The sequence below is a fragment of the Myotis daubentonii genome, chromosome 4, assembly GCF_963259705.1.
Source record: "Myotis daubentonii chromosome 4, mMyoDau2.1, whole genome shotgun sequence".
NCBI classification, from domain to species: domain Eukaryota; kingdom Metazoa; phylum Chordata; class Mammalia; order Chiroptera; family Vespertilionidae; genus Myotis; species Myotis daubentonii.
In genome coordinates this window covers 25619698-25639056 of record NC_081843.1, presented here as the reverse complement: position 1 = coordinate 25639056, position 19359 = coordinate 25619698, and the positions used below count along the sequence as shown (strand labels likewise).

Genomic DNA, 19359 nt, shown 5'->3' with positions numbered 1-19359 from the left:
ATTCTCCCAAGTAGAGGGAGTATTTTTAATAACAGTGAAAGTGGAGTAAGGGGAGGAAGCTGTTGGGCTTATTAAGTCCCAAGAGAAATTCAAAAACAACTTTTAAATTGTATTTATTGGGATGACATTGGTTAACAACAAAAAAAAAATGCAGGAAATGTGATGGCTAAACTCAGGACAATGTATGTTCTCTGCTAGTCTTTATTTCTCTTTTTTGAATAACGGAAGTGATTATTCAGATTTAGGGAATGATTTGCTCATTTCTCCATCTTTTTTTAAAATGAGCTTCTAGAACTGGTCTCCCAAGAGAAATAACCACCCCTCGGAGCAAATCAGCTTCTCGTTTTTATTCTTGTTATTTTCACCCCGGAGGGAGAAAAGTAGGTATTGGAGCTTCTGCCCCTCTGATTTTGCCTTGCAAAGTCTGTATTCCAGGACTGGCTGCCCAGCTCCAGGGCCCCATTCATTGGGTATGGGGGTTACTCCATCTCCGTGGGATTTGGGGCCCAAGCGTGAGGATTATCTCGGTGAATTCAAAGGAACGGTGAATTGTCTTTCGCTGAAGTAGGCCGTTGACCACACAGTACGTCCTGGTGACTGTGCATCCTAACTCAGCCTTCACCTTCTGCCTTGGAGCACAGCAGCCTGGGTGGGGGAGGGGAAGGCGGGGTTGGAAGAGCTGGGTCAGAGCCGTGTCTCCAGCACTGCGCAGCTCCTGCAGGTGTGGTCAGAGGGTGGAGCAGGCCGCTGGACAGGCCTCTAAGAGCCTGTAGCCTCAGCACCCACCTCGGGGACACATCTAGAAAATAGGATGGAGAGGGTGTCACAATGGGCTCCCCATGTTGAAAGGACATTTAATGACTTAAAAAAAGAAAGACAGACTTCTCCTTGTCAGTTATGTAGTGACCTTGAACAATTTGTATAAGAAAGGCAGAATCAATGTGTTGCCCTCCCCCCTTTTCTTAACCAGTTTTACAAATAATGACTTTGTTCCCCAGCATCTTACAAGGATGCCTATGGGTTTTTTAAATCACAGTGAGCTCATAATTTAAAGATATTCACCTTTCAACTCTTGTATATTTTCCTTACTGATTTTCCAACTGTCCTATGTTTGACCAGATAGAACCAGGGTTTAATATTTTAGTATGTAGTTTTCTAGACTTTTAAAAATGTATACACATACATATAAAATTACAAGAAAGAGTTTATTCTAAATAATTTTTTAAAAATATTTTTATTGATTTCAGAGAGGAAGGGGGAGAGAGAGAGAGAGGTAGAAACATCAATAATAAGAGAGAATCAATGATGAGAGAGACTCATTGATCAGCTGCCTCCAGCACACCCCACACTGGGGATGGAACCTGCAAGAATCTGCAATCCGGGCATGTGCCCTGACCAGAAATCGAACCGTGACCTTCTGGTTCATAGAACAATCAGCTTTATTCATCTACATCAGTGGTTCTCAGCCTGTTCTGCACATTGGAATCTCCTGGGAATCTTTTTAAAATCCTGATTTCTGGGCCTCATCCTCCGGAAATTATTTCTTTGTTATGGCGTGTGGCCACAACATTAGTAACAAAGAAACAGAATTTCCAGAGGGTGAGGAGGCCCAGAAATCAGGATTTTAAAAAAATTCCCAGGTGATTCTGATGTGCAGCCAAGGTTGAGAACCACTGAGCTACATGCGGTAAAACGTACCCATTTTTTAAAAAGTGCACTGATTTTAAGTCTACAGCCCCGTGAGTTATGACAAGCGTATGCAGTCATGTAATCGCCGTGGTCATCAGGATTCAGAACATTGTCATCACCCTGAAGGTTCTTTTGTAACTCTTGGCAGCCAGTTTCCTTCTCTGTCCCCGCCAACTACCGCTCTGCGCTCTGTCACCACAGTTTGGCCTTTTCTGGGCTCCCTATCAGTGACACAGCAGAGGGGTAATCTTTTGGGTCTGGCTTCTCTCACTGAGCATATGCTTTTGAGATGCGTCTATCTTATGGTGTAGCTTGTTTCCTTTTATTGCTGAGCATTCCATTCATATGTGTGTTCAATGTAGAAATATATCCTAAGTATATTTGTATGGCCAACGGGCATATGAAATGTCCAGAAAAGGGGAATCTATGGAGACAGATAGATCAGTGGTTGCCAGAGGTTGGAGGTGGGAACAGGAAGTGACTGACTGCAGAGCCCCAGGAGGGAACCCTTTCAGGGGGTGATGAGAATGTTCTACATGCATCATCATCATGGATGCACAATCTACATTTACTGAAAATCACTGAATTGTACATTTACAATGAGAATGTCATGACCGGTAAATGACACTTCAACAAATATGTTTAGCCCTGACCGGTTTGGCTCAATGGATAGAGCGTCGGCCTGCGGACTGAAGGGTCCCAGGTTTGATTCTGGTCAAGGGCATGTACCTTGGTTGCGGGCACATCCCCAGTAAGAGGTTCTGCAGGAGGCAGTTGGTTGATGTTTCTCTCTCATCGATGTTTCTAACTCTCTATCCCTCTCCCTTCCTCTCTGTAAAAAATAAAAAATTCATTAAAAAAAATAAACATGTCTAAAGAGGAAAACATCTTTGTGTGGCAAAAATAGAAGTCCACGTCTTGAATTTTCAGTGGAGTTCTAGCATCGCGTTGACGGGATGCTCTACAATTGAACAAGGCACCTGCCCGCTGAAGGCCTTTTAGAGTGCTGTGGGTTTCGCTGTCCCATAAAGCGCTACAGTGTACGTTCTTGTACCTCTGTGAGCACTCACCTGTTTCCTTAGGCTACATCTCTAGAAATGCAACGGCAGGCCAAGGAGTATGCGTGGATTTTAAGGCTCTTCATCCTGAGGGCGATGTGTGCAGAGGCCGACAACACTGGGTATTATCCATGGTTTTCACCTTAGCCAAGCCGTCAGGTGAAAAGTCAACAGCTCACTGCTTTAACTTGGGTTTCTTCATTTACCAGTGAGACGGAACACCTTTTTCTTACGTGTAGTGGCTATTTCAAAATCTGTTTAAAATATCAGTTTTTATAAATTTAACAAAGTTATAAAACTATAAATATGACAAAGATACGTAATAGAAAGTACACCTGTGTTCAGCGTAGCATTATTCACAATAGCTAAAATGTAGAAGCAACCCAAGGGTCCATCAATGATGCATGGATACTTCCAGATGGAGAGTTACACAAATGTGGTCTATCCGTGCAATGGAATGTTATCCAGCCTTAAAAAGGACAGACTTGTGACACATGCAACTCATGGATGAACCTTCAGGACATTATGCTAAGTGAAATAAGCCAGTCACAAGAAGACAAATACTGTATGATTTCACTTATATGTGGTACCTGGAGTAATCAAATTTATAGAGACAGAAAGTAGAATGGTGGTTGCCAGGGGCTGGAAGGAGGGGCAGAAGAGGAATTATTGTTAATGGGTACAGAATTTCTGTTTCGAAAAGAGAATGAAGAGTTCTAAAGATGGATGGTGGTGATGGCTACACAATAATATGAATGCACTTAATACCACTGAACCATACTAAAAGGATGGTCAAGATAGTAAATTTTATGTTCTATATATTTTACCACAATTAAATTGGGAAAAAAAATAATAGAAAGTAAAAATCCCCTCATCAGTGTACTTGATATGTGCACATTTCTCCACTTATTTGGCTACATGGAATCTAAATATTTTATTTATTTATTTTAAAAATATATTTTATTGATTTTTCACAGAGTGGAAGGGAGAGGGATAGAGAGTTAGAAATATTGATGAGAGAGAAGCATCAATCAGCTGCCTCCTGCACACCCCCTACTGGGGAAGTGCCTGCAACCAAGGTACATGCCCTTGACCGGAATCGAACCCAGGACCCCCCAGTCCACAGGCTGACACTCTATCCACTGAGCCAAACCAGCCAGGGCTGGAACCTAAATGTTTTAAAATAAAATGGGATATTATACCTACTGTTTTACAATCTCTTCTTTTATTTCATTTTTGAAAGCTTTACTGAGAAAAATTTGCATATCATATAATTCATCCTTTTAAATTATACCATTCAGTGGCTTCTAGCATATTCCCAGAGCTGTGCATCCATTGCTACAATATCTAGAACATTTTCATTAGCCCCAAAAGAAACCCTGTACCCCTTAGGTGTCCCCCTCTATTTCTCTCCCAGCCCTTGGCAACCACTAATCTATTTCTATGGATTTGCCTACTCTTGACATTTCAAATAAATGGAATCGTACAATATGTGGTCCTTTATAACTGGATTCCTTCACTTATAATATTTTCGAGGTTTATCCATTTTGCAGTATATATCAGTACTTCATTCTTTTTTAGAGCTGAGTAATATTTCATCATATGGCTAGACCACATTTTATTCATCCATCTGTTGATGGACATTTGGGTTTTTTACACTTTGGGGCTATTGTGAATAATGCTTCTATGAACATTCCCATGCAAGTTGTGGTATGGATGTATTTTTTCAGTTCCCTTGAGTATATACCTAGGAATGGAATTATTGGACCATGTGGTAACTCTATGTTCAGAGTTGGATATCTTCCTATGTCAACACACGCAGATATATTTCTTGCTTCTTAAGCCCTGGATAGGTATTCCATTGCATGAAAACCCCATGGTTTATGTACCCAGTGCCATGTTGATGAACACTAGGCAATGGTGCAGACCTTTTCTGGAAGGGCTGGCTGTTTCCATTCTCTGACGACAGAACAGTACTGCAGGGGACAGACACCCTTGTACTCTGCGGACCGTTTCTTCGGATGGTGATCCCAGGCATGGTGAGGTGAGAGTTTAGCTCTGGCCCGATTCTGACCCTGTCGCCTTCCTCCACAGGGGACCCACCAGGCACCATGGCGCAGAAGGGCCAGCTCAGTGACGATGAGAAGTTCCTCTTTGTGGACAAGAACTTCATCAACAGCCCAGTGGCCCAGGCCGACTGGTCTGCCAAGAAGCTGGTCTGGATCCCTTCGGAGAAGCAGGGCTTCGAGGCGGCCAGCATCAAGGAGGAGAAGGGGGATGAGGTGATCGTGGAACTGGTGGAGAACGGCAAGAAGGTGACAGTCGGCAAAGATGACATCCAGAAGATGAACCCACCCAAGTTCTCCAAGGTGGAGGACATGGCAGAGCTGACCTGCCTCAACGAGGCCTCCGTGCTGCACAACCTGAGGGAGAGGTACTTCTCAGGACTCATATACGTGAGTATTGGGGCGGCCAGTCCCTCCTTCCTGGCCTTCTGCACCCTGGAAGGGGAGAGGTTTAGAGACATGTTCAGGGTGCAGGGTGGGAAGCCAGAGGTCTCGCCGAGGGCAGCTGTATGGTGAGATAGAATCATTCAGGCCTGGGTTCAAGTCTCAGTCCCGCACTTCCTAGTTCTGTGGCACTGAACAGGTTATTTTACCATGTGAAGCCTCGGTTTTTCTCTCTGTGGAATGGGGATAATCACCCTTCCCAGGTGAAGGTGGTACACAGATCCCACGTATGCAGAGTGCCAAGGCACGTGGTAAACACTCCACGGATTTCAACGAGGTAGTTCCCTGCTCTTTCTCCACCTGGGAGATGGAGATCTCATGACCTCCTTGGGAAGGCTGGAGATCTGGCAGCCAGCTGGGCGGGAGGCCTGAGGACCTGTGGAGGCCTTCCCTGTCACAAGTGGGAAGGCCCAGATTAGACAGGGACTCCTCTGGGTCAACTGCGCCAACCAGAGTGGGCTAGAGCTGCGCTGTCCAATATGGTAGCCACCGGCCGCATGTGGCTACCTAGCCTTAGATATAAATTAAATATCAGTGTTTGAAAATTCATGTCTTCAGTGGTACTGGCCACATGTCAAGGGCCCCACAGCCACCTGTGGCAGCACAGGGGTAAAGCACTTCCACCACCACAGAAAGTTCTGTTGGACTAGAACAGTGATGGCGAACCTTTTGAGCTTGGCGTGTCAGCAATTTGAAAAACCCTAACTTAACTCTGGTGCCGTGTCACATATAGAAATTTTTTGATATTTGCAACCATAGTAAAACAAAGACTTATATTTTTGATATTTATTTTATATATTTAAATGCCATTTAACAAAGAAAAATCAACCAAAAAAATGAGTTCACGTGTCACCTCTGACACGCGTCTCATAGGTTCGCCATCACTGGACTAGATGATGGGGTTGGGCGATTCAGAGGGTGCAGCTTCCCTGTGGGGTCAGACCAGGTCTCCAGGACATAGAGCAGTGGTTCTCAACCTTCCTAATGCCGCGACCCTTTAATACAGTTCCTCATGTGGCGGTGACCCCCAACCATAAAATTATTTTCGTTGCTACTTCATAACTGTAATGTTGCTACAGTTATGAATCGTAATGTAAATATCTGATATGCAGGATGTGTTTTCATTATTACAGATTGAACATAAAGCATAGTGATTAATCACAAAACCAATATGTAATTATATATTGTGAGATATTTATTTCTAATTACAAATATGTGTTTTCCGATGGTCTTAGGCGACCCCTGTGAAAGGGTTGTTCGACCCCCAAAGGGGTCGCGACCCATAGGTTGAGAACTGCTGACATAGAGGGACATGGTAGCCCTGATATCTGACTGTTGGCAGAGGGCCCCCCACCCAGCCTTTGTCTGCCTGGCCTCTGAGATCCCCAGGACAAATCACCTAATTTCTCTGACATTTCCTTTCCTTCTCTGCAAAATGAACACCAGGATAGTACCAGCCTCAGAGTGGTTACTCTAAAGAGAAAGTACTTGGCACCTTGTAGGTGCTCAAAACGCGAGGTGTTGATATTATTATTATTAGTGGTTTTTTGTTGTTATGGCCATTCTTGTTATTACCAGTCAGATGTCCTTGCTCCTTTGTAAACTTGTGGGAACAGGCACTTCTAACGTTATGCCCTCTGGTCCTGCCCTTTACATTTTGCCTTGTGAAAATTACAAAAAGCCCTTTGTCATCTCTCGAAATGTCCTGCAGATTTTTTCCTAATTAGGAAAATAAGACACATTCACCACAGAAGACTTGGAAACTTTAGAAAAGCCCAGCAAACACAAATCACCCCCCACCCCCACCCCCACCCCCGGAGAACAGCTGTGCCGGTGCTGGCGTGCTGTGGCGCCTTTCTCTGTGACAGTGGTCCGTGTTTGCATATTTGAAAGCCTCTGCACACAAGCTAGTGAACTGCTCCTTCTTCCAGGTACAAGTCTGGATGGAGCACCCCCACATCTGTCAGAACTCCCCCACCTCAATACCCTTTTAAAAAATCCTCACCCCAGGATATGCTTGATTTTAGCGAGAGAGAAAGGGAGAGGGAGAGAGAGAAACATTGATTGTTTGCTTCCCATAAACTCCCTGACCAGTGATCGAACCTGTAACCTTTTTGTTGTATGGGATGACGCTCCAACCAATTGAGCCACCTGGCTGGGGCCCCAATACGCTTTGAAGGACTGTGTAACCTATCCCATGGCTGTAACATCATGGATGATCCCTTCTTCTGATAGTTCAGAGAAAACAGGGGAACAACTCATAATTACATAAATTCCTCCTCTGACTCAGGTTCTATACTTTGCCACACTTGATCTCGTTTAATCAACACAACCTCCACTGAGTAAGGATGCTGGTCCATTTTACCAGAGAGCAAGCTGAGTCTCCGAGTGCTAACGGCCATCCTTACCTCCCTAACTAACCAGGGAAGTTCCTTCTGTCTGAGGGACTCCTTGTATGGGAATGTATCAACCTGGGGCTGTCAGTCCACCAGGGACATTTCTAAGGACACCAGTCTGCAGGGAGCTGGAGGGAAAATTGGGCTCCTCCGGGACCAGGCCTCTCAGCTAAGAAGTGTCATCTCTAGCCAGAGAAGTCGAGGGCAGGCCTGTGCATCTATCTCACCTGCTGTCCCCTGACACAGTGTTTGAGCCCAAACTAGAAATCAGGGGAAAAAAGAGGGGTTTATGAAGGTATCAATACCCCGAATGTCTTCTGAGAGCAGATTAAAATCTGAATCAAAGCTTCACATTCCTGCCATGTTTCTCCGACGGATTAGATGGAAAGTGTTTCAGCCTGGTGACCACGCGCCTTCTCCTGTCTTGATTCTTCCTGGTCTATTTAGTCACTTAAATAGAAACCGTTTTTCATGACCGAGGAGATAAAGAAAGAGAAGGGGGGCAAGTTACGCTGCCAGCGCATGATAGCAGATTAACAGGTCGGCGGCGAGGTGATGCTAAGGCCGGCGGGGGTGCCCAGCTTTGCCCTTGGTGATGAAGAGAACGCTCCCCTTTGTTCTGCAAGGCCCACCTCAAAGACTTGGAAAATTTCAAAAAGCCCGGCAAACACAAATTGCTCACCTTTGAGAAGGTCCTGGCAGTTGTCTTGTCCTCCTAGATCTGAGAGTCTGTAGGAGCCAGAGGGTCCTGAGCTGCCACTTACCTGAGCTGCCACAATGGTTCATGGTGCCCGTGGTGTGTGAATGTCGTTCTGATCCCTGGTCCAGAGCCCCCTAGCTCTTCTGGTGGGTCGTTGGCTGGGTTCTCTCTGCCTGGAGTTTTCCATAACGATGTAGCAGTCAGCTCTGTCCCTGGCTGGGGGATGGGACAAAGGTTTCAGGTGGCGGGATCTCACTGAAGGTGAGACTGTCCCAAGTCCTCCCCAGGCATGTCACCCATTACGGCACCGGTGAGAGCAAAGCTTGTGTCCCACACACACTGCACGTGCAGTGACTGCGGCAGAGAAGGGGTGTGACTCGCTGGGAAAGTCCTCTGGCCTGGCCCAAGGTCAAGTGCGTGTGCTCTTTCCTCTCCTACCCGCCTCTGTGGGGTGCCGAGCAGTCACAGGGCCTGTTCCTGGCCCGAGGCTGCCTTATTATTATTATTATTATTATTATTATTATTATTATTATTAGGAAGATAAGGCGCACTAGATGCAAATGGAGAACATGGATTCCAAAACGATGCATGGGGAAAGAAAAGGTGGTATATCCGTACAATGGAATGTCACTCAGCTTTAGAAAAGAAGGAAAGCCTGTCATGTGGGACCACATGGATGAGCCTGGAGGACGAGATGCTGAGTGGCATAAGCCAGCCGTAGAAGAACAGACAGACTGCACGATCCCACGTGTGTGCAGAATCTGAAACAGGCAATCTCAGGGGACCCGAGAGCCGGATGGTGTCTGTCCGGCTGGCAGAGGAGGACACGGGAGTTTCTAATCAGTGGGCATGAAGTTCCAGTTGAGCAACTGAATAAGCTGAGGGATCTGCCGGACAGCACTGTGCCCACAGCCAGCGTTCCTGTATGTACACGTGACACGAGACCTACCCTCCTAACCAATGTTTAAGTGTTTTTACACAAAAGAAAGGTCTTCCCTAAAACATGGGATTCTAAACTCGGTGCCAGTGAATGAGCACCAGGGAGCGTGTCGGTCTCCGGAGAGCTAAGGAAAAGTCCCGCATACCTACATTCTTCCTGGGGGCGAGGGGCTTCGCTTTCATTAGACTCTCAAAGGAGCCTTGTTATCCCCAGGGCAACGATGGCAACTGCCGTTCATTTAAGATTTACTGTGTTAAGAGTTTATACTAATACGTTATTATTGCCATTGCTATTTTTTCTTATGTAGGAGAGAGGCACTATTATTGAGGCCCATTTTGGCAGATAAAGAAACGGAGACTTAGAAAGGTTAAATAACTTGATGAGAAACAGCGGGTCTTAAACCCAGAGAGGCTGGTCCGAGGACCAGCGCTTTTAGCTGCTGTCTCATTTATTCCTTCCAGCGGAACTATGAGGCAGGCGCTACTGCCCTGTTTTAGAGACCAGGCCACTGAGGCTCAGAGGTGCTCAGCTGCTTCACTAGAAGTGGACAGAGCTGGGATTCAAATAAGGCCTGTTTGCCTCAGGGTGGAGTGAGTGCTCACGGATGGTAAAGGGCCCTGAGGCAACAGGAGGCTTAGGGCAGGATGTGATGTGATGTGATGTGATGTGATGTGATGTGATGATGTGATGATGTGATGATGTGGTGATGTGGTGATGTTGTGATGTGATGTGATGTGATGTGATGTGATGTGATGTGTGTGGGCTGGGGCAGGTGGGGATGGTGCCATGGGCATTGTTAGCTTCGAGTTGGGCAAGTTTTAAGTGCACAGAAGGAAGGAATCTAACCAGGGTGAGTGACAAAAAACATTGAGTTAACTTGACATAGAAAAGAAAAGAAAAAGAAAACATTAGTTTCAGGCATTGCTTGACACAGCAGAGGACCTTGCACCCCTGGATCCAGGTTGCCAGGTAACAAGAACAGGGATGGAAGGTGAATAGAACTCCCCGTGTCCTCCTCTGCCAGCCTGATGTTTTAGGGAAGACTTTTTTTTTTTTTTTTTGGTAAAAACTTAAATGGGCTGTGCACTCCATTTTTCTGCAAGGCGCGTCTCCCCAACTCCCTGTCATCTCCTCTACCCTGAGGCTGAGTGCTGCTGGCCATGGAGCACTGTGCCTGTTTTTCCCCTCACACCTGGCCCGCTTCATTTACATCTTACCTGCTTGGTCCCTGTACACAGTGGGACAGTCCCTTCATTGACCCCTGGGATTTGGAATATGATCCAGAGCAAAGGGGAATAAACTTCCTGTTTGTTGGGTTGCCAAGAGAGGAAAGGAGAGGGAGAGAGAGCGCAACATCAAATGATGAGTGAGAATCATTGATTGGCTGCCTCCTGCATACCCCCTATTGGGGATCAAACCTGAAACCTAGGCATGTGCCCTGATCGGGAATGGAACTGGTGACCTTTTGGTTCATTGGTCGACGTTCAATCACTGAGCCATGACGGCCAAGCTCTTTTTTATTTTTAAATATTTTGATTGATTTTTTAGAGAGAGAGAGGAAGAGAAACATCGATGTGAGAGGGAGACATCTATGGGTTGCCTCCTGCATGTCTACTACCAGGGATTGAGCCTACAGCCCAGGAAGATGCCCTGACCAGGAATAATTTCCCTTTCAGTGGATGGGACAATGCCCAACCAACTGAGCCACACCGGCCAGGGCTGGGATCCCCCCTCTTTAATGAGCCCCAACCCTCTTCCCTGGAGGTACATATGATTAACAGGGTCATTATGCATATGTACATGTATAACCAACATAACCCCCCAAATCACTTTCTGTATACCTTGCAGCTTGCTTTTTTCACCTAACCATGTCTTGTGGCTCTTTCTATGTCTGTTCATACCATCCAGTCAGACTTAAATATTTTTAAATAGGCAACTATGAAATAAAATAGTATTTAAAGGTGTTCAGAACTTTCCCTTCATCCCCATTCTTCCCCTTTCAGTTCACCTCCTTAGAGAAACCATAGTTGCCAGTTTCAAATGCTGCCTTCCAGCTATATTGTATATACAGCAAGTGTATGTATATGGGCATATGTAAACGTGTGCATGTATATATATTCTTTTTAACAGCAGCAGGCCACAACTGATGAACATTTAGGTTGTTTCTCATCCTTTCTGCTGTTAAAATCAAGGCTACAGCAAAAGTGTGGTCATGGTGGACCATGTTTGTCCCTAGACAGACGCAGAAGGTGTGACATGGCGCTACAACTGATAAAGAAGTTCTAGTTACCAATCCTATATAATAAACCGGTGATATCCAAATTGACCATCATGCCCTCGCACAAGATGGCCGCCCCCATGTGGGCACAAGATGGCTGGCAGGGGAGGGCAGTTGTGGGCGATCAGGCCAGCAGGGGAGGGCAGTTAGGGGCGACCAGGTCGGCCGGGGATGGCATTTGGGGGTGACCGGGCTGGCAGGGGAGCAGTTAGGGGCAATCAGGCAGGCAGACAGGTGAGCGGTTGGGAGCCAGCAGTCCTGGATTGTGAGGGGGATTCCAACTGCCAATTTAGGCCCGATCCCAAGGGGTCCCAGATTGGAGAGGGTAAAGGCTGGGCTGAGGGACACCCCCCACTCCCAGTGCACAAATTTCATGCACTGGGCCTCTAGTCTATAATAATCTATAATAAAAGCATAATATGCTCATTAGACCAGACATCCTTTGGGATGTCCTTCCGGATGACTGTCCAGACGAAGCTGGGGCTGCGAGGGAAGCCCAGGTCCTGGGTGCCTGGAGGCAGCTGGAGGGAAGCCTGGGTCCCGGGTTCCTGAGGGAAGCCTGTGCTGGCAGCTGGGGGAAGGAAGGTCTACTCTCGCACGAATTTGGTGCATCTGGCCTCTAGTTGATTTATAGATGGAGGAGAGTTGTTGGCTCAGGGGTTTGGCCACTTAATGTAGGTCACACAGGTAACAAGGGCAATGCTTCGGTCCCACCCAGGCCTGCATGACTTAAAGACTGAGTTCCGTTCACCTTCTATCACTGTTCTCGTTTCTGCCAGGGCTGTGGGAGGGGCGCCTTCTCAGGCCTCCAAGGCTGACCATATAAAGTGTCAGGGAAAACTGGAGTCCTTTCCTAATACGGTCACAAGAGGGAAACCCTGGGCCTGCAGCTGGGACCTGCTGGTGGCACTGGGCCCTGAGATGCAGGCAGGGACAAGGGAGGTAGGGATGTGGAAACCTCTGAACTTGACCAGCTGGAGAGGAGCTCGTGGGGACGGGGCAGCAGGCACATAGCCAACTGCAGGTGGCCTGGGTCGGGCCACGTTAACCATGGCTGGACAAGGGAGATGGACCCCCCCAGATTCCAAAGCCCAGCCACCCTGCGTGGGGCGTGCTGCTGTCTGCCCATTCCTTCCTCTCGGATCCTTGTACCCTGGAAAGGTTTGCTGAACTGAACAGAGGTTCAGATCTGCTTGGAAGCATGCATCACGTGCCTGCTGCATGCATAGCTCCAGGAGGTGTCCCAGCAAACAGGAGAAAAGTGACAGTCCTCCTTCAGGAGCCAGCGATGGAGTTGGGAGGGCCATGCATGCCTTTCTTTTCTCTTTCATTCATTTTGTTCAGCAAATACTTACTGAGTGCCTGCCATGTGCCTGGCCCTGTGCTGGGGCTGGAGTACAATGGTGTGCAGCTCACAGTCCTGGGGGTGACGTTTAGGCTGAGTCTTGAAAAAAGGAGATGGAAATGGCTCTGGGAAGATAGGGGCTGGGGGAAAGCATTCCAGGTAGAGGAACAGCACATGCGAAGGTGCTAAGGTGGCAAAGTTTATGTCATCATGAAACAAAGGGAGAATAGTATATGTAGTCAACTAACATTTATTGATTACCTAATATATATATATATATATATATATATATATATATATATATATATATATATATATATCAGGCACTGTGTTAAATGCTTCATGAGTGCTATCTTCATAGATTATAGCAAACTTATGAAGGAGCAGCTATAAAGTCCCCCCCTCGCCCCCCCCCCCCCGCCCCCTGAGGTTCAGAGACTTGTCCAGGGTAACACAACTAGAAGGAGCAGAATGAGGGTTCAAACCAAGTCCCCAGTACTCAATTCTGTACCTTTAATCACTGCCCTTACTGTCTCCAGGTGAAAGACTTGGGGCGGTGAGGTTTGGACTGTACATGACACCCTCATTCTAAAAGGGGCACGGGAGTTGGCAGTGGGTGTGGTCCTGGGTGGGGCAGAGGTGGAATTGAGGCCTGGAGGAGTCTCGTAAGGCTGCGTTGACCTTCGTTCTAACGATCGGTCCTTTGTTGGCACTTGGTCTGTGGGAGGCCCCATGCTGGGGACCAGGACACAGATGACTAGGACTCACAGCCCCTGTCCTAAAACAACTCTGCCACTCGCTCAACAATCGTGTACTGAGCACCTACTGTGTACGGGCCCAATGCAAGGCCCCAGGCCACAGAGACGTAGCAGCACTGCCCCTGCCCCAGGGAGGACTTGTAATTGACTTACCTCTCGGCAATCATTTAGCAAGCATTTAGTAGGCACCTACTGGATGCCAAGGCCTGCGTAGGGACTGAAGAGGAAGAAGAGGGGGCTCCCTGCCCTCAGGGCACTTGTGGCTGTTGTTTCCAGGGTGGGTAGGAGGGCTCCAGGCAGACAGTGGACTCATCCATCCAGCACCCCAGCACCCCTCCCCACCACTTACCTCTGCATGGGCCCCAACCCTCTCACCATCACTTTTCTCCTCCTCTATGCACTAGCAATACCAAAGCGCATGCTTCAAGCAGTAACACCACAGGTACCCCGCCCCACATTTTAACCTCTTCATCTCTGCCCTGATGCCTCAGTGCCTTGCTGCTCTCTGAGGTGAACACCTTCTTGTCTATTAAGACAGCCGCAGGGAGCACGTTCCCCCAGAAGTTTTCCAGAGCACCCCCAGCGTGAGTTAGGGCCCTCTCTTCTTTGCTCCCCTAATCCTCTGGGCCCCACTGTTGCTCTTATAATGTTTTTCCCTTTTTTCTATGTTTTTATTGATTTGAGAGAGAGAGAGAGAGAGAAAGGGAGAGGGATAGAGAGAAACAGCAAAGAGTTTAGAAACATCAATCTGCTGCTTTCTGCACACCCCCCTACTGGGGATGAGCCCAAAACCTGGGCATGTGCCCTGACCATGAATCAAACCATGACCTCTTGGTTTATAGGCCGATGCTCAAACATTGAGCCACACCGGCTGGGCTATGATGTTGTTTTAAATGCCCTCACCCCCCTTCTGATCTGTGGGCTCTCCAAGGGCAGGGACTATTGCTTGTTTATCTCCAGCATCTAGCATAGACCTGGTAGACAGTAGATGCTCAGTAAACAGCTGGTGGAGGTTTACATAGGCTGTATGTTGACCTCATTCCTGCCCTGTTTAGGGAAATGGTAAGAAACTGGGTGATTACTCTCTCCTTTACCACCAATCCTGTATCTTTAGAAGAACACCATTCACCACCCCCTCCCTGGCCTATCACAGGGTTGTCCCTTAGAGGATTGAGCCCTAGAGGGACCCTCCCACTGTCCAGTCAGTTGTAGCTGTGACTGAAAGCCCTTTGAGGGCAGGACATTGTACTTTTTGTCTTCTATTTAACCCCAGCACTTTGCACAGTGTCTAGGACATACACACTGAATGAATGAATGAATGAATGAATGAATGAATGAATGATTGAATGAAGAGTGAATGAATGAATGTTTGATTGTTTCTGTTTCTGTAGGACAGGCATAGGTCTGACAGCCTAGTGGACAGTACTCACACCTGGGAGTGGGCAGTGCTGGACTTGGCGCTCCCAAGGTCTTGCTTGGTGACTTTGATGAAGTTGCTTACCCTTTGGCATTTGGTCTGAGTGTAACCAGAGCTGGAATTTCTGCTCCTTTTCCTTTAGTCACTTGTTGGGGTGCTGGAGGGAAGACATGCTTCGTGAGCATCAGAGCCTTGGGTGGCGCTAACTATCATTTGGGGAAAGCAGTGCCCGAGGGACAGGTTGGAGCTGGTCTCCTAGGCTGTGTCCTCAGTCCACGGGAAAGGAGATGTGTGCGATAGGGGACAATAATGACGATGATGGAGCCTCACAGGTGCACAGCAAGGGGGCTTGCGGGGTGCCCTCCCACCCCTTTCCTCTTCTGCTCCCAGGTACTTGGTAGAATTGGACAGCTATTGTACTTAATTGTGGTAAAATCCACATCACATAAAATTCACCATTTTAACCAGTTTCATGGGTAGAATTCAGTGGCATTTAGCGCAGTCACATGTTGTGCAACTGTCACCACTGTCTAGTTCCAGGACCTTTTTATGACCCCAAAAGGAAAGCAAGTCCCTGTTAGCAGCCAGTCCCCATTCCCCTCTCTCCTGAGATCTGTCTTCTGTCTCTAAGGATTTGTCCGTTCTGGACACTTCATATAAATAGAACCATAAGATATATGGCCATTTGTGTCTGCCTTCTTTCATCCAGCATCACGTTTCCAAGTTCATCCATGTTGGAGCAAGTGTCAGTACCATTCCTTCTAAAAGACAGGCATATTTATCTCCATCTTACAGATGAAGGGTGCTTTGTTAATGGTCAAGAGTATGAGCTCTGGCCCTAGCTGGTTTTGCTCAGTGGATAGAGCACTGGCCTGCGGACTGAAGGGCCCCAGGTTCAATTCAGGTCAAGGGCATGTACCTTGGTGATCCTGACAAGGGTGAGTGCAGGGGGCAGCCAATTGATGTGTCTCTCTCACATCGATGTTTCTGTTCCTCTGTCTCTCCCTCTCCCTTCCTCTCTCTCTAAAAATCAATGGAAAAATATCCTTAGGTGAGGTTTAACAAAAAGATACACACACACACACACACACACACACACACACACACACACACACACGGAGAGTATGAGCTCTGGAGTAAGCAGTTGTGGTTTCTAGTTCTGGAATTCCCACCCGCTGTGTGACCTGGTGACAACCTCACCAAGCCCACTTCTCACCTGTCAGATGGGCGGTGGGAAAATCCTGGTACCACTGCCACAGGGTAGGTGTGAGAATGACAAGAAGATGCCTATGAAATGCTTAGCTCAGTGGCCAGCACACAGTAAGTGCCCCACAAATAGTTACTTAAATGTTACTTAAGCCTGTGATGCTCGGGGAAGTGAAGTGACAAGGGGTAAGGGGGGAGCTGGGATCGAACCCAGAACTGTTTAAAAACACACAGTCGTCAGATACAACATAGGGGACCTAGAAGTCCAGTCCTGCCCCTTGCTTCCCTTCCCCACACCCGGCATCTCAGTGATGCCAAGGAGTTCCCACCAGGGCTCTGTGCCTCAGTTTCCCCCTTTCTAAAATGAACAGGCGTGCCTCTGTCTCACAGCGCTACTGTGAGGATGGAGCCAGAAAATGTACACAGTGGTGCTCAGTAAACGCAGGGAGGCCGCGGGCTGGATGTAGGAGCTCTCCCCCTGCCATGTTCCCGAACTAAGCTGGAGTTCTCTGTTTGGCAGACCTACTCTGGCCTCTTCTGCGTGGTGATCAATCCCTACAAGCAGCTGCCCATCTACTCAGAGAAGATCGTCGAAATGTACAAGGGCAAGAAGAGGCACGAGATGCCGCCACACATCTATGCCATCGCCGACACGGCCTACCGGAGCATGCTGCAAGGTGAGGCGGCCGGGAGGTGCGGGGAGGCCTGGCCAGGGCTGCTGCTGCTGAGGAGCCCACCGAGCGGCAGGGGCGAGGGGCGTAGGGCCCCTCCGGAGCCTGCTGCTCTGCCCAGGCCCCTCCTGTCCTGCCTGCCTGCAGTTCTCGCCAAGAATGTGGTGTTTGGCAGGCAGCACTGGGGGACAGGAGGGCCGTGACTGAAAAAGGGAAAAAGGCAAGCTGAACATCTGTGTTCGCGGCCGGGAGGGTGAGGGAGCGGGAGAGTTTGGGCAAATACGGGCATGCGCCCGCTCAGGCCTCAGCACTCGTCCCGCTGGCTGCCCGCGGCCCTGGCTGTCTGGAAATGCTATAATGCTCTCACCTTGGCAGGGGAGAGGGAGGTACCAGCCCTGGGGCAGAGCCAACCAGCTCTAAATTTACTACCAGCTGTCACACCCCTTTCGTCCCCCCCGTGGGATTGTGGGCAACTGTTTCCTCCTCTCCAGCCTCAGTTTCCTCGTCTGTTAAAAGTATCTATCTTGAAACTTGTAAAGACTAATGCTGGCTTTTCCAAACTAAAGGCCTTTGCACATTCCCTCCATGTTTGTGTATTATAAACTTGACTGAGGTAAAACATAAAGAAGGGTAGAGTGTGTAAAGTGTGCACATTTAAAGTATCCAGCCTAAAATTAATTTTTACACGGCTACAGTTGTATAATCGCCTCCCAGACCAAGATGTGAAATGTTTCCAGACAGTTTCTGCATGCTGCTGCCCAGGGAGACCTCCTCAACACCCCTGGAGTAACCGCCATTCTGACTTCTGACACCATCAGTTTTGCCTGTTCTTAAACTTCATGTAAATTACATCTTTATATTATTAACTTAACTAGAGGCCCGGTGCATGAATTCATGCACCAGTGGGATCCCTTGGCCTGGCCTGCGGGATCGGGCTGAAACCGGCTCTCTGACATCCCCTGAGGGGTCCTGGATTGAGAGAGGGTGTAGGCCAGGCCAAGGGACCCCACTGGTGCACGATCGGGGCTGGGGAGGGACGAGGGAGGGCTCCAGGGTGAGTCCAGCCGGTCTCACTCAGTCCTGATGGGCCAGAACCTGGCAGCAAGCTAACCTACCAGTTGGAGAATCTGTCCCCTGGTGGTCAGTGCATGTCATAGCAAGCGGTTGAACGGCCTTAGCATATCATTAGCATATTACGCTTTGATTGGTTGAATGGATGACCAGATACTTAGCATTTTAGGCTTTTATTATATAGGACTAGTAGCCCGGTGCACAAAAATTTGTGCACATGGTGGGGGCGGTCCCTCAGTTATTAAACATTTATCGGCACAACACTGACCACATTGGTGGTGGTGGTGGTGGTGGTGGTGGTGGTCTTGTCAGAATGTGTTAGATTATGCAGATGAAAATCTATTTAAACATATTTGATGTAGATATTTTCAAAGATGGAAGAATTGTCCCTGTCAACTATTTTAGTTGATTCATATCTTTAGTAATTGTCATCATTGCAAAGTTTTCAGTCCCCATATGGATTGCTGGATATAATAGGTCATGCGCTGTCCCTGTCCTTTGTAGCCTTTGTGACCTTAAGGACTCTAGTTTTCCATTTATATGTTTAAGTACCAACCTTACCAGCTTAAAAATGTAAGCTTTTAACACTGCTCTCTCTGTTTCGTATCCTTCTGATGAAAAATGGAGCTGGGTTGCAACACAGGAGATAAATTAAGAAGGGGAATATTGAAGTAATGACTGCAGTAGGAGAAGAGGGAACCTATTTCCCTAGCCACAGGCGCTGGGGCCCTGGACCACAGGGCTGGCAGCTTCTCCGGGTGGCTGCAGCCTGGGACCTCGGGCGGGTGGCTTGTCCGTCTCCTGGGCTGCAGCCAGCTGCAGGCGCTGGCGCCTGGACCAAAGGTGGGCAGCTTCTTCTTCTGTGCTTCCAGGGAGGGCAGTCAGTTATGTGTATATGTGTGTGCATGCAAACATAGGCGTGTACACGTGTGTATGTGGAAATCTGCTGGGCAAGTCAAAACCATAGAAGAGTTGCCCACTATCTCTTGAATCTTCCAGAGATATCCCCCACTTTTTTATCCTATCACTACTGGAGAGTCAGTATTTGCAGCCAGCCAGTGACTCTCTCAGTGTCTATTTCTGACTACTTCTTTCCCTATCTGTCTTCCAACCCCTAATCATATTTCCACCTGTATGCATCATTTTTACTCCCAATATGCTGTATAGAGAAGGAGTCAGGATGCTGTCTTCCCATGAATAGTACTCAGTAACAAACCAATTGCATTTTAGTTGGGCAATGCCCCTACCCACCCTTCAAATCCCTTCCACCATGCATTTCTGTTTCCCTTTTTGTTTGTTGGATTGTTCTGCAGCTCCTTC

The 19359-nt window shown here is 47.8% G+C and overlaps 1 protein-coding gene across 5 annotated transcripts in view; it reads left to right on the top strand.

The window, feature by feature from the left end:
- The window catches only part of MYH11 (myosin heavy chain 11), a 118723-nt gene that overhangs the window by 9689 nt on the left and 89675 nt on the right, over window positions 1-19359 (top strand). For all 5 annotated transcript variants that reach the window (XM_059693266.1, XM_059693265.1, XM_059693269.1 and 2 more), the window contains exons 2-3: window positions 4842-5203; window positions 16818-16974. In XM_059693266.1, the coding sequence (XP_059549249.1) occupies window positions 4859-5203; window positions 16818-16974 (502 nt within the window). In that variant the 5' untranslated portion in view covers window positions 4842-4858. The remainder of the gene's footprint in view (window positions 1-4841; window positions 5204-16817; window positions 16975-19359) is intronic.